Source organism: Giraffa tippelskirchi, chromosome 8, assembly GCF_054371585.1.
Source record: "Giraffa tippelskirchi isolate mGirTip1 chromosome 8, T2T-mGirTip1v1.2.pri, whole genome shotgun sequence".
NCBI classification, from domain to species: domain Eukaryota; kingdom Metazoa; phylum Chordata; class Mammalia; order Artiodactyla; family Giraffidae; genus Giraffa; species Giraffa tippelskirchi.
Window position 1 is genome coordinate 137,010,046 of NC_137282.1, and position 14,445 is coordinate 137,024,490.

General features: G+C 42.3%; 1 protein-coding gene across 1 annotated transcript in view; it reads left to right on the forward strand.

Annotated features, from left to right (window-relative positions):
* The window catches only part of OPN5 (opsin 5), a 31,430-nt gene extending 17,447 nt beyond the window's left edge, over positions 1–13,983 (forward strand). The window contains exons 5-6 of the mRNA XM_081517719.1: positions 9,543–9,784; positions 13,811–13,983. Of these exons, the coding sequence (XP_081373845.1) occupies positions 9,543–9,784; positions 13,811–13,874 (306 nt within the window). The 3' untranslated portion in view covers positions 13,875–13,983. The remainder of the gene's footprint in view (positions 1–9,542; positions 9,785–13,810) is intronic.
* Positions 13,984–14,445: the final 462 nt, after the last annotated feature.

Genomic DNA, 14,445 nt, shown 5'->3' on the forward strand with positions numbered 1-14,445 from the left:
ACCTTCACTGGACCTTTTCATAATTTTAGAAACCTTGTCCTCATTCACCTACCTCTTGGGATCAGGGGTTTGCTTGTTCACTTGGCGCTTTCTGATCTCCAGAATGGCTTGGTCTAAAAGCTTATTACTTAAAGGCCACTTCGCTGGATTATGGGATCAAAATCATTCATTTTTGATGTCCTCTAATTATTTCTAGGTGGGTAATTATCTAGGCCTACATTTTGCCAGTCTGATCTCATCAGCTTAAATACGGATGTTCTAGCTATAAAACTTTCTCCACATTATAATTTCCTTCTGATTAATTAAAAAATGGTTTTGTCAGACTTATAGCAGGGTGAAATTTCACAGATTACCAAAATTGCAGAGGTGTGCCAAATAAAAAACAAAAAACAAAGAAACCAACAAAACAAAACAAAAAACCTCTCTGTATTCCTATGATGCAGTGCAATCTCATTTTTATGCCTGCATTTGACCGTGTAAAACAAACAACACTACAGGATCAGGATAAATTCAGTTGAATCAGGTTTTCCTCCTCTTCCTAGACTCGGTGTGAGTTCCAGAGAGGTCTCTGTAACTCTGTGGGACCCGTGGGTGGGGCTCTTGGTTTGGTTGTTGTCAATTTATTGACCCTGGCTCCTTCTGGCCTCAGGCATCCATTGTCATAGGTCACTTTGCATTCTGTCTCTTGCAACTGTTAAGGTCTCTTTGGGCTCATTAGAAATTCGAGCTACTTCCCCATCTTTCCATGGCAACCCACTGGGTGGATTTTGGGAGCTTTCTGCTCTTGCAAATGTATTGAGTCTATTGCTTCTCCCTGTGCTTAGTTCAGTGGAGTATTTTCAGGACAGCTTCTCAAGGTCAGTTACTAGCTCCTCTGAGGTTCTCCCTTGCTAAGGGCTACAGGCCCTTGACCCATTGTGGGCCTGGAAAACTAGCTCCTAAATCCATGTACATCCCTTTAACATGTCCACAAAGTAAGTACACTTAATGCTTCTAGTCTTACACGTCTCTGATTGTAAATACTCAAAGTCATTTTTGTCACACTCAAAACCCTTTTCTCTCAACTGTTTCCTCTCTTGTAAGTTTCAGATTTCTATTTTGAAATTCGGAAGCTGAGAAATGAATGTTTTACTTATTTGGGCATTTCTGCTTGTAAAAACCTTCATGCCATTGTAGTAAACACTCTTGCTGCTGCTTTTACAAAGGGGATGGTAGGGTAACAGGAAGGAAATAAGAGAAGCTTTGATGAATTTTTTGTATATTACTAAGCTGTGTGTATTGGTACCTCATATTTCTTCACTTGACACACGCTGAGGACTTTCTCAGTGGCTCAGTGGTAAAGATTCCTCCTGCCAATGCAGGAGACGTGGGTTTGATCCCTGGGTTGGGAAGATCCCCTGGAGGAGGAAATGGCAACCCAGTTCAGTATTCTTGCCTGGAAAATCTCATGGACAGAGGAGCCTGGCAGGCTACAGTCCATAGGGTCACAAAGAGTTGGACACAATTAAGTGACTGAACATGTACACAATACACATAGATTGTCCACAATATCCCAGGCCTATAGTTAATATCTAGATCCTGTGGACACCTGGGTATCTCTAATGTCTCTTATTTCTAGCAGAAAACCTTTCCGATCCCTCCTGGCTTGTTGAAGTCCCTCTGCTGTGGGCCATCAGAGCACTTGGCACATCCACTTTTGTTTGGTTTTGTTTTGGTGACTCTTTGTGGCCTGTGGAACTTTCCCTACCATGGATTGAAACCATGGCCCCTGTATTGGAAGCTCAGTCTTAACCTCTGGACCATGAGGGAAGTCGCACGTTCACTTTTTTGAATGACACGGCTTTGTGGCTCTTTTTTACAAGGCAGTAGTGGGATGAGGGCAAGTGCTGTTTGCTCTAGTTCTCCAGTGCCTGGCATCTGTGAGATGCTTAATCAGGATTGCTGGGATGACAAATAATCGAATACACTGTGTTAACATAATTACCTTGATCAGTGTTAACTGTTCTCTTGAACCCTAGCTTGAGGGCCTCTGTCCTTTTTATACCCAAGGAGGTATTTTGTTTTGCTTTGTTCTTTTCACATTGACTGTGAAGCATTTTTAAGACAAAATTTTTTTGGCTGTGCCAGGTGGCATGTGGAATCTTATTTCCCTGACCAAGGATTGAACCCATGCCCCCTGCCTTGGGAGCAAGGAGTCTTAACCACTGGACCACTTTGGAAGTCCCTGAAGTCTTTCTAAAACTCAAAAACCTCTGCTTCCTTCAAAAGACTCCTCTTCAGTATTGCTCATTGAATGTTATTTATTATTGAGGGTTCAGAGACAGAGGACCCCCATGTGGACTCTGGGCAGTTGGGAAAGCTGAATTGTATTTCTTTTTTAAACTAATTAATTAATTCCTTTCCTCTGGTTCTTTTTACTTGTTCTTAGCTTAAATGTTATTTCCCATAGAAGCAGTCTCAGAATTGAATTCAAGTCCTCCTATATAAATGTTTCATTGTTGCTTTTGCATTTTCCTATTAGAATTTGCCGCAATTTAAAATTAATTTGCAATTGCATACCTATTTTGTGACTATTTAGTCAATGTCTGTCTTTGCCACTAGTCAGTAAGGCCCATGGGGGTAACAACCATGTCTTTTCGTTCACTTTGTGTCCCCAGGACTTAATATCATGCCTCAAGAGAATAGACGTGTGGACATGGTTGGGGGAGGGAATGAGGGGTGAACTGGGAGACTGGGATTGACATATACACACTCTCACGTGTAAAATAGACAGCTCTTGGGAGCCTACTATGTAGTACAGGGAGCTCAGCTCAGTGCTGGGCAAGTGGGCGATGCTGCCCATGCAGCCCAGCTGGGGACCCTGGTGCCACCCTCAGGTCCCTGTGTGTTCTCCCTGCCACTGTGCCGTGGCCTCCCAAATGAGGCAGGCTCCTGGCCCCAGATGTCAGAGTGGTAGCCGTGTGCAGCCTGAACCCTGAGAGCTGATGCATAGTATCAATAACCAGACGCGCAGTATCAGTGACCAGATCATGGCTGAGTCAGGTGACATTGTCCGGGTAAACAGAATTTCTGCTGGGACCCCTGTGTTTGGTGGCCCCGGGTGTGGATCGGTCAGGGTGGAGGGGGCGGGCGGGGTGTTGCAAGGTAGCTTCTGGGTGCGCGATTCTGGGGGTGGGGTGAGGGAACTGAGGGAACGATGCCTGTGGAGACAGGAAGGCAGACAGGTGATGGGGGCCCAGTGGAGGCTGGAGCCCAGAGCTGCTGCTCCGTGGAATTCCAGGCTGTCCTTGGGCCTCCCTGACCTGCCCAGGGAGCTGTTTCCTTCTAGTGGATCTGGGCTCCTTTGTCCCTGAAATCCCACGAGGTTCTAAGAGGCGGCTTTTAGGGGACTCTGTTGAGTGACAGCTAAGACAAAAAGGATTGCTATGGAAATGGCTAGCGTGGTTGGGTGGTTTAAAGGTCTGCAGAAATAGCTTTTATTACTAATGTCTCTGGGCCTTTGGACTGTGCATTTGTTGCCCTCTGAATAGCAGTAACCCCACTCCGGAAGCCTCGGTTTATCTAGAGTGAATAGTGAGGTGTCCCTTGTTTGGTTGAACTAGGTATTTAGAAATCTGTATGTTCTGTTCTGTAAGCTAGCCACTGACTCATCAGGGAATATTGTGTTCAGTTTTAGACTCAGAGCCCCAGACACAGATGCACAGAGTGACATGACCTAATTTACATCCGCCGCTTCTGGTCACAACTTTTGCTTGTTTATGGAGTAGTGGTATTTCAAGATTTGAGAAAACTGCAATTGGGAAGTGCAGAATCCTCCTCTTTCTTTTTTTTTAAAGTATGAATTAATATTTTCTAGTTGTATTGTGACCAGGGCTAACATATACCAAAGGTATCAGGGCTCTCAGAATTTTTTTTTTTTAATCAGTGTATGAAGGTGGGCCTGAGACAGTTGGCCTTTGTCATCATTCTGCTGATAAAATAGAAGGAAAGAGGACACTCAAACTAGATGTGTTTGGAGTGGTCAAATTAGTTAATTTCTTAAAGGTGGTGTGAAAGTGAAATATTACTACCCCGCTTTTGTATAGATGAGGGAACAGAGCGCCAAGGAAGGAGGGTCACCATTGTCCAGCTCCCTCTGTGCCATCTCTCAATGGCAGGCTGCCCACACGTGGAGGACTGTAGTCTCACAACTGGCATTTATCACTGCAACGCTATCTTTTAATATCATTTTCCCCTCTGGTTGGGAACAAGTCCATATACTTGCTGGCTAGACCCAAGAGAGAAAAACCAGATCTGATCCTGCCTGTGCTCCTGCCAACTGTAGGCTTTCTGTTAGCAGGTGGCACCATCTCCCTGCCCTGTCTCTCAACACACAGATGTGATTTTTCTTCTTGGGACCTGATCTCATCCCAGCCACTGAAATTTCTTTGTTATCGGTAGTCTAGCTGGTTCCAGAGTGTGATTCAGCCTTGTTCTTGGGGAATTTATCTCATCTCTTTGGCCCTGACTTTAAGCCTTCACTGCCACATCAAGTCACCGCCTCATCTATTTTGTTAGCCAAGGTAGCACGCAGCTTCAAATGTTGGCTGAAATCTTATTTATATCTGGGCAAAGGAGCCTGGTGGAAGGAACTAATGTGGCAGGGCTTGAGAGTCAGGGATTCCCTCACAGTGCTCAGTGGAGATGAATGGGGACTGGAATCCAAACCCCAGACACTTCCATGTCAGTGTGTGTGTGTGTGTGTGTGTGTGTGTGTGTGTGCGTGTGTGTGTGAGCGCTCAGTTACTCAGTCGTGTCTGATTCTTTGCAACCCCATGCACTGTACCCCTCTAGTCTCCTCTGTCCACGGAATTTTCCAGGCAAAAATACTGGAGTGGGTTGCCATTTCCTCCTCTAGGGGACTTCCCAGCCCCAGGCTTGAACCTGAGTCTCCTGTGTGTCTCACATTGGCAGGCAGATTCTTTACCCCTGTGCCACTTGGGAAGCCCACCTCCATGTCAGATTTCCCCACTGTTCCATGCTGCCTCCACACACAGATGAGACAGAGAACTTTCCTTCTTGGAAAACTCCTCTGCTGTAATGTCTCAGATATACTGGGATTAGAGGTAGAGCCTTATAAAGCTTTTTCATCCCTATTCTATTCTTGCTTTAATTGGTTAATTCACTGGAATTGATCCATTGTGGACAGTTTTGCTTGTGTGACACTTAATACCAGCTTGAACTGTAGCTGGAACATACCGGTATTGCTTGGTCCTCTGCAGCATGATATATTTAAAATCAACTGGGTTGCAGATGTGTGATTCTTTGTAGAAGCTAAGCACATATTCTGTGAATTTCCTCCCACAAAAACGGTCTAATTTAAGAATATGAAATTTTACACCTCTCTCAGTGAACCAAAAGACAGTGATAAAAATGAAGCAATTAAAAAATAAACAACTTAGAAGAGATTGATGGTACAGGTGCTTATATCAGAACTGGTTTAAAGATATTTGGGAGAGAAATTTTGGAAAATAGAAATGAGGACACACTTAGAAATGTGGAAAGTAAAGGACAGACTGAAGGGAAGATTAAACGTGTTCCAAGTTAAGTAGAAAGTTTTGGGGAGGGACTCCCCTGGCAGTCCAGTGGTTCAGACTTCACCTTTCAATTCATGGGGTGCAGGTTTGATCCCTGTTTGGGGAGCTCAGATCCCACATGCCACACAGTCAGAAAGCCAAAACATTAAACAGAAGCAATATTGTAACACATTCAACAAAGACACAAAAATTTCTGGGAAAACTGAGTGTCACATGAAAGTTTTGCAAATTTTTGTAGTCTCTCCTAAAATAACTGTAATATTTAATATTTCAATGTTTGATGTTTTGTGGAGTATATTTTGACAGGAGAAGGTTATAGAACATGATTGTGCCTCATGTTAACTGCATGTTGACTTCAAAAACATAAGTAACATTATGCAGGACTCTGAGATGTAAGTTTTTTCCCCTCTTTCTACTTTAAAACTTGATCTCTAGTCATTCAATTTAAAGTATTTCGCTTTATTCAAATCTCAGAAAAACCACATGGGTTCATTTGCTATGTATTTAAAAGCTTTGGTATATTTTAATTCTCTTCTCTCCTTTTAAAAAGGGTAACAACATGCAAATGTCTTAAGTCCTTACTGTTCCCCATTGCACATGCCCATAAAAATGGGAAATATGTTAAGTGTAGAAAATATTATGGACTAAGCGTTAATCTATTTTTTGTCAATGACTTTGGCAGCAACACAGAAAACAGCTTTTGAGATGCTGTGAAACCATCTTATGACTCACCAAAGGAAAAAGGATGGAGCTATGTTAAGTTTCCAGACATCTGCAAGAGCAAGCTTTATTTATATCTTTATTGTTTGTTTGGGGATTTAGGAGAAAAAAAAAAAAAAGACCCTCACTGTGAGCTTTGAGGCATCCAGTCCATTTACAAACAAAAGTCACACAGACCAAACCAAATACCATTTCTCCTGGGTAAGCTTCTGCAGAAACACGGGAAAGCAAGCAAGCCGGAGAGCTGCATGAGTGCTTAAGGCCTCCTTGATAACTGCTGAGCACAGGTGAGAATTCTGGTCCAGGACCCTAACTCGGGGCTTCAGGATGTCCACGAGGTCTGGTCTCATTTGATGCATCTGCTTGGGATTTAGATTGTCACGGCAAAATGGATATTGTTGTGGTTTTTCTCTGTTGTTGTTAATATTTAGAGATGAGCCTGAAGTTTTTGGGTAGAACTTTAGAACCTGAGACTTTCTGGTGGATTTCTCATGCTTCCTCCTTGAGACACCTGACAAACCTGGGGTTCCCGGGGCAAGCGCACCCTACTGACAGGCTGTTCCACAGGTCGAGAAGACTGAGGGATACAGACCATTTCTTGCATACAATAGCTCAGCTCTGCAAAAGCATATTGAGATACACATGCACACAGATGACTTTGTTATAAGGAAAACTTTTCTAGTTGAATTTCAAAAACAAAGCATGCACAAATATTGCCGCTTTAACTATTACTAAGAAAACATTTGCTATCTCATTCCTCATCTTTGATCCTCCACAGCAGATTGTTGTGACTTTATTGATGGGAACTGTTATTTTACTTCTTTTTTAAATATTTATTTATTTAATTGTATCAGGTCCTGGTTGTGGTTTGCAGTCTCTTCGTTGCCACACATAGGCGTCTCTCTAGTTGTGGCATGAGGGTTAGTTGCCCTGTGGCATGTGGGATCTTAGTTCCCTCATGAGGAATTGAACCCATATCCCCTGCATTGGAAGGCAGATTCTTAACCACTGGACCACCAGGGAAGTCCCTATTTTACTTCTTAAATGAGGGGTTGGGGGCTGAAAGAGGATGTGGTACCTGACCTCAAATAGCTTCATCCTCTCATCCTTCCAGGACTGTAGGGAACTCAAAGATAAAAGGAAGGCTGACTTTTCCTAAAACTGCCTTATGAAATCCCAAGGTGGATCTGATTATGCTGTTTATAGTCATACGTCCAATCTTGTCCCTATGACTGTAGCCAGGGGCCTGCAGTCCATTGGTTAGACCTGGCTCATGCGGTTTCTATGACACCAACTCCATAAAAGACTATACAAGGCAGAAGGGATGTTGGCAGTGCTAATCAAAGGTACAAGGGAAAGAGGAAAGTAAATACAAATGAACAACACCAGATCTTCATCACATAGAGGGCATGTTTGAGTATATTTCATTGTTCATTTTACAGAAAGAATAGTCTAGTAGATAACAGTTTAAGGAAGCTTTGAAGTTAGGCCACCTCTCAACTAGGGCCTGAAATAGCTCCAGATTAAAATAAAACCCAAGGCTTGGACTTCCTTTTCAAGTTTCAGTACTCTCATTAAGACCTCTCTTGTTTCTTGTTTAGATCATTGCCTTAACAAACCTGCTCAGAATGAAAATTCTAGGCGAGGAGAATTTCTGTATCTGCTTTGTCCATTGTTTTATCCTCAACAAAAACATGCAGGAGATGCTCAATCATGCTTGTTGGTTGAATGAATAAACAATGACCTTTCTGCTTCCTGTGTTTTCCAGCCGCATTTTCTTTTACAGGTTAATCTTCCTAAACGCACCTGTTATGTGTCTCTTGCCCAAAATCCCACTAGGGTTTTCAGGCACATGGAATTCAGTGCAAGCTCAGTAGTAGGTTATACAGACCCCTGAGGGCATGGATGTTATCTTTCTTTCCAGTCACATCTCCCTTGTTTTCTCATATACCAAAGCAGATTGCTCACTAGGTCCTGTACAAAACTCACACATACCTATCTTTGCCTTGGCTTCTGCTGGTCTCATGTTCCTTTGTTTCCATTTGCAAATGTGTAGGTTGTATGCCACCCTCCTCATGAGATCGTTTCTTACTTTTCTCTGTAGCATGTAATTTTGTCCTCCTCCAAGCTGGCACTTAAATCATATTCAGCTTTGTTGAGCTGTTGTTTGTGTTTTAGAGCAGGGGTCTTCAGCTTCCGGGATCTAATGTCTGATGATCTGAGGTAGAGCTGTTGTAATAGTAATAGAAATAAAGTGCACAGTGAATGTAAGTGTGCTTGAATCATCCCGAGACTACCCCCATCACTGGTCCGTGGAAAAATTGTCTTCAATGAAACTGGTCCCTGGTGCCAAAAAGGTTGGGGACTGCTGTAGAGGGATGGAGCAAAGGCGTGAAAGTGTGCTGGTGTCCCCACAGCACCTACACAGTATCTCACACAAAATACTTGCTGAAAAAGATTTATTGGATTCAAGTGGGAGAACCTATAGGGTCAGACTACATTCTTAAAGAGACTGAATTGGAGGTAGTGAGGAACTAATCAGGGTGGGTTAAACCTTATCTCTAACTATTCTTTGATCTAAAAGTTAAGAGGTTCCTAAAGGTAAATCTAACTTGGTGAAAGAGAAAAGTACTTTCTGGAAAAGTCTCACTTCATACAACTGTGTCACTTTGGTTTGAACTCACTGACTCTCTTTTCCTCTATAGCGAGTGGATTTCTACTACCTGAGCCTCAGACTTGAGAAAAACTTGAGCCGAAGGAAATTACATTTCATAGAAATCTCTGAAGAAGATTCCTATTAGAATTTCAAACAAAGGCAGAGTTTCTAAGTTTCCTGAGGCAAATGTGGGTGATTTAAAATTTCATCAAGGTGAACATATTCTTCATCTAGTTTTTAAGTGAACGTGGGTTGAGAAGTCTGGAAATTTCAGGTGCACAGATGTCTTTTTAGCATGCTTTTCCTGCTCCATGTAGGCACATTCTGACAGCTTTTACAGGGTCAAACGTTGGGTCGTTTGGGTACGTTCAAATTCTGCAGTGGAGAATGCAGTGAATAGGGTAAGAATAGTCATTACTTTTTCTGGCTGAATATCTCAGAAATCCATATGAAATGATTCTCACTGGCAAGATAAATGAAAAGATGATAGACAGGCTTCCTTGGGTGTGAATAGGCTACCTGCTCCTCCCTACCACCCATCATTTCCACGAAGTGTCTCGATTTTGCTCTCTGTCGCTTTCCCTCACCAGGTGGCGATGTTGATCTGCGCTGGCTTCCTGATTGCCTGGATTCCTTACGCGGTGGTCTCCGTGTGGTCAGCTTTTGGACGGCCAGACTCCATCCCCATACAACTCTCTGTGGTGCCAACCCTCCTGGCAAAATCAGCAGCAATGTACAACCCCATCATTTACCAGGTCATCGATTACAAATTTGCCTGTTGCCAAACTGGTGGTTTGAAAGCCACCAAGAAGAAATCTTTGGAAGACTTCAGGTAACATTTCAGAAGCTGGAAATGAATGACACCCTCTTTGTTTCAGAATTCCGTGGGGTTCAAACCATCAGGACATGCTGCCTTCTTAGCGCTAGAGCTCATTATTTAGGATGAATGTGAGGGGGACTTTATTTTCTGTTCACCAACATTCCTGAAATCAAGTAATCAGATATGGAGGAGTCAGACAACAGGAGTAGTGGGTGAGAGCAGTGATTCTGTTTTTGATTATGGAGCAGCTAAGATATGGAGCTATGCCCATTTGAGCATCCACCCTGTATCACTCTTCCTTATGTGGAACCAAATTCACTTCACTCCGAGAGTGTTGTGCCACATGGCATTGATCCCAAATTAAGTTTTCACAACAGAAAGGAGTGTCTTGTTTGGGACATTTCTACTGTTAGCTAAGATGTACGATTTGGACAGGCAAAGGAAGGGGAGATGACATTTTTAACCTCTGCCAATTTCTTTCTTTTCACAAAAGACCCATATGATTTCTTCTCTTTGTCAGATGAGGACACAGAGGTTCCAGGGAGGTGAAGGTCTATCGGGCTCAAAACTCAAGCATGTTGCTACTTGCTTGAACTACACCTGTAGTTATATCCAGGCTTGCCTGGTGGCTCAGATGGTAAAGAATCTGCCTGCAGTGCAGGAGATGCAAGAGATGCAGGTTCAATCTCTGGGTCAAAAAGATCCCCTGGAGAAGCAAATGGCAACCCACTTCAGTATTCTTGCCTGGAGAATCCCATGGACAGAGGAGCCTGTTGGGCTACAGTCTATGGGGTCACAAAGAGTCTACTGAGTGACTAACACACACACATAGTTACATCTATATCTACTGATACTTGCTTTAAACTGATATTCATTCAAGTTCAAACACATTCTGAAAGATCTACATTTTTAATGTTAACTCTTATAATTAATACTACTTTATGCTATGACTACCGTGTTGCTTTTAATTATCCCACTTTCTGAAAAGATCCTTAAGTCATAGTATAATAAAAAAAAATAGGAAAAAAGTCAACATCTTTGTACTCACTTCTCCTACATTTTGTGATTTTGATGTCCTGTTTTTACATCTTCTGCTACACAATGGACCAGTGAGTTTGGGGATCCAACATCATTTTTCCTAAAGACTGGAAAGGCTCAGAGTGAGTCAGCAGTGAGTTGGTCATCTTCTATATTCAATCAGGGACAGTCTTTGTTGAATGTGGAACAGGCACCAAATTCCAGATCTGAGGTGAGGAGTGTTGAGAAGGCCCCTTAATTCTTACTTGCTTGAGGTCTAGATAGTTTTTATTCTCCTTGAGTAAGTATGGAGCAGCAGAAAAAGGTGGAACCAATGAGAAGATGTGGGTTTTGACCCTGATCTTTCGCTGTGCTCAAGCAAGGGACAAATCTTTTGACCCTGAGTTTCCTTAGCACATAGGTACAACATCAAATAAATAGATTTAAAAGGCACAAGACAAAAGGTAGTGTTGTCAATGCTGCTGTGGTCTAGGGGGAGGAATACACAACCTGGAGGTAGGAGACCACTATTTAAGAAGGATTTTTGCTATCTATAGGGCTTCCTTTTTGGCTCAGTGGTAAAGAATCTGCCTGCAATGCAGGTTCAATCCCGGGGTCAAAAAGATCCCCTGGAAAAGGAGATGGGAACTCACTCCAGGATTCTTGCCTGGGAAATCCCAAACAACAACTATATCTTTGGGAAAATGAACTACTCAGAGTCTAGGATTGGAATGACCTAGGATTTCATCTTTCAAGTTGTGGTAATTACAGAAAATGCCCATGTAAAAAGAGTTAGGTGTTGTTAGTGTTCTTTTTTCCCACGTTGCTCGTGGTTATTACCATCTCTGTTGAACTGAATGAAGTGAAGTGAAAGTCGCTCAGTTGTGTCAGGCTCTTTGCAACCCCATGGACTGTGCAGTCCATGGAATTCTCTGGGCCAGAATACTGGAGTGGATAGCCTCTCTCTTCTCCAGGGGATCTTCCCAACCCAGATCTCCCGCATTGCAGGCAGATTCTTTACCAGCTGAGCCACCAGGGAAGCTGAAGAATACTGGAGTGGGTAGCCTATCCCTTCTCCAGGGGATCGTCCCTACTCAGGAATCGAATTGGGGTCTCCTGCATTGCAGGCGGATTCTTTACCAGTTGAGCTACCAGGGAAGCCTAAATTCAAATGCCAAAATGCATCTACTTTGGATGTAATGACACTTTGCCCTCATCAGCTATTAATACTATTATGAATGCAGGTGGAGGGAATAGTTTAATAGAGCAGTTGTGGGAGAAATTAGTGAGGCACTTTTTCATCAGAAGGAGATGGGAATTTGACAGGCATGGCTTTAAGGTAAATTTCACGTGAATCATAATTTTGCTTCAGACTGACTCTGTGTTCTGTATATTTGCTCACAATTGTGAGTAGCACATAAATATTCAACAACCCACAATAAAAGGAGAAAAAAATTTATGTGGAAGAAAGTGATGTAGGGCCACAAACCTTTGGAAAATTCAGCCAGGCAAGAGAGAACTCAGTTCACCTGCTCCCGTTAGCCCTTTATATGAAATAGAGAGGAAGGCAAAGACCCTTTCCTTACTCCAGAGTTTCAGCTTTTGGTGGAAAACTCAGTTAGTGATGATGAAACAGGGTGGGGCCTTGGATTCTAGAGGTTGAAGCATCTTCAGGGAAGAAATACTGAAGACGTGTGATGAGTTTTGGATTTTAGAAAGATCTATTTTGGGGGAGAGGTAGAAGATGGAAAAGTGGCCAGCAGAATTTTTTAGCTTTCCAAAGAAGACAAACAAAAGGAATCTTATTTGTCTTTGTTTTTATTAAGAAGCTGAGAAAATAGGTAATGTGGAGGACTATAGAGTAAGGTGTGATGGGAAACCAGTCCAGAGTGGTTCACGTGCTACCAGAACAACTCAACTGAATTATTTTATCCTTGGTCTTTCCTTCTCTGAGCTCTAAAATGTATTTACTCCTAATTGGAGACCCTCTTGGGAAATATTTTGAATTCAAATAAAAGAGCTAATGTGTTAAATATGAGATTGTGGAAATACATTTTGAGTAATTGCAATGGTTCATTAAAAGTTAACTCATTTCTCTCCCCTCTGAATTGAGGTCTTCTGAGATTTCAGTAGCAGCTGATGAACTGAAGGAAAAAATGTGCCAAGAGTCCCTTTTGAAGTGTCATTATTCACTACACTGTATTATCCATAATAGTCTCCCATATTTTGTAAGCGGGGGTTCTGTATCTCTGCTGTGTATTTGAGACACCCAGGGAAATTTGCAAAAATACTTCTTCCTGGACCCATCTGCAGAAATTTGGATTTAATTGCTCTGGATTGGGGTCCAAGTGTCTGTTGTTAGGTTGGTTATCTCCCCCAGATGATACACACACACCCCCATGACTGAAAGCCAGTGAACCACATCTGGGGAAGGAAGACATTGACACAGCAGCTCATGAAGTTGTAGGCCTTCCACCCCACCTAAGGACCAGTGAGTCCACTAATCAGCAGTAACAGGTGGCCCAGACTTCAGATTCAAGGCCAATTGTAGATGGAATAGACATGTTCAGAAGACTGGGGGTGCATAGTGAAGGACCAAGGCATTCCACATCCCTAATATTTTAGGGATATTTTATTAAGCCACAAACTCTGGCATTGCTTGTAATCAAGCCTCCACTGACCACCTTAGCTGGGTGAGTCACTGGGCCCTACTGAGTGGTAGGTTGTGTGCAGTGAATTTTGTCCCAGAGGACAGGAAACTCACTAGGGCACAGGAAATGTGCTCTAAGCAAGTGGCTTGCTTTTGGAAAGCTCTGCTCAAGGAATTTCTTGACTTTGAATATTCTAAATTGAGTTATTATTTTCCATCTCTTTGAAATTCAAGTTTTATGCAAATAATCTTCATGGTACTCAAGTTTGACATGCTCTACATACCTATTTATGTGTATATAACTGTGTGTATATATACAAATATGTGTGTGTTATATATATTAAATTGCATTTTTCTTCTCCTATGTCCAGGCTGCACGCTGTAACCACAGTCAGGAAGACTTCTGCTGTGCTGGAAATCCATCAAGAGGTATGAAGATGGACACAGCATTACTCATGGACCCGATGATTCACTTACTTGCCTCTTCACTGCTCTTAATGTTTGATTGTGACCACTTTTCCCTTGATATTATATTTTTATATTCTGTACACTTTTCCTTTTTTTTCCTTGCTAGGACTTGCTGAGAAATCCAATGGCCAAATGGAAACTAGATGATAAGTTACTACTTTAAGGAATATTACTAGGATGAGCCTCCCTGGGTTTTTTTTTTTTAAAAATTCTATTTTAAAGCCTATTGTCACGCAAAGTGTTAAGTCTGAGATATTAAGAACAATGTTTAAAAATTTTATTTATTATGGCATACTTAATTTCATTATATTAACATTATTATTATTAATGTAGGGCCAGGGAGGCTGTTTCTGGGGCTCATGTAGGTGGGTGATTATAGAGACTGTGTGTTGGACTGTGACACTTTGACTGGGAGATGCTCTTGATTCTTGCAGCCTATCTTTTCTCCTGCTGAGAGAGGATCACACTCTAATGGTTAGTGATGCCCCAAAGTAGTCCTCTAGGGAAATCAATTTTGCCTTCAATCCCTAAATGGAAA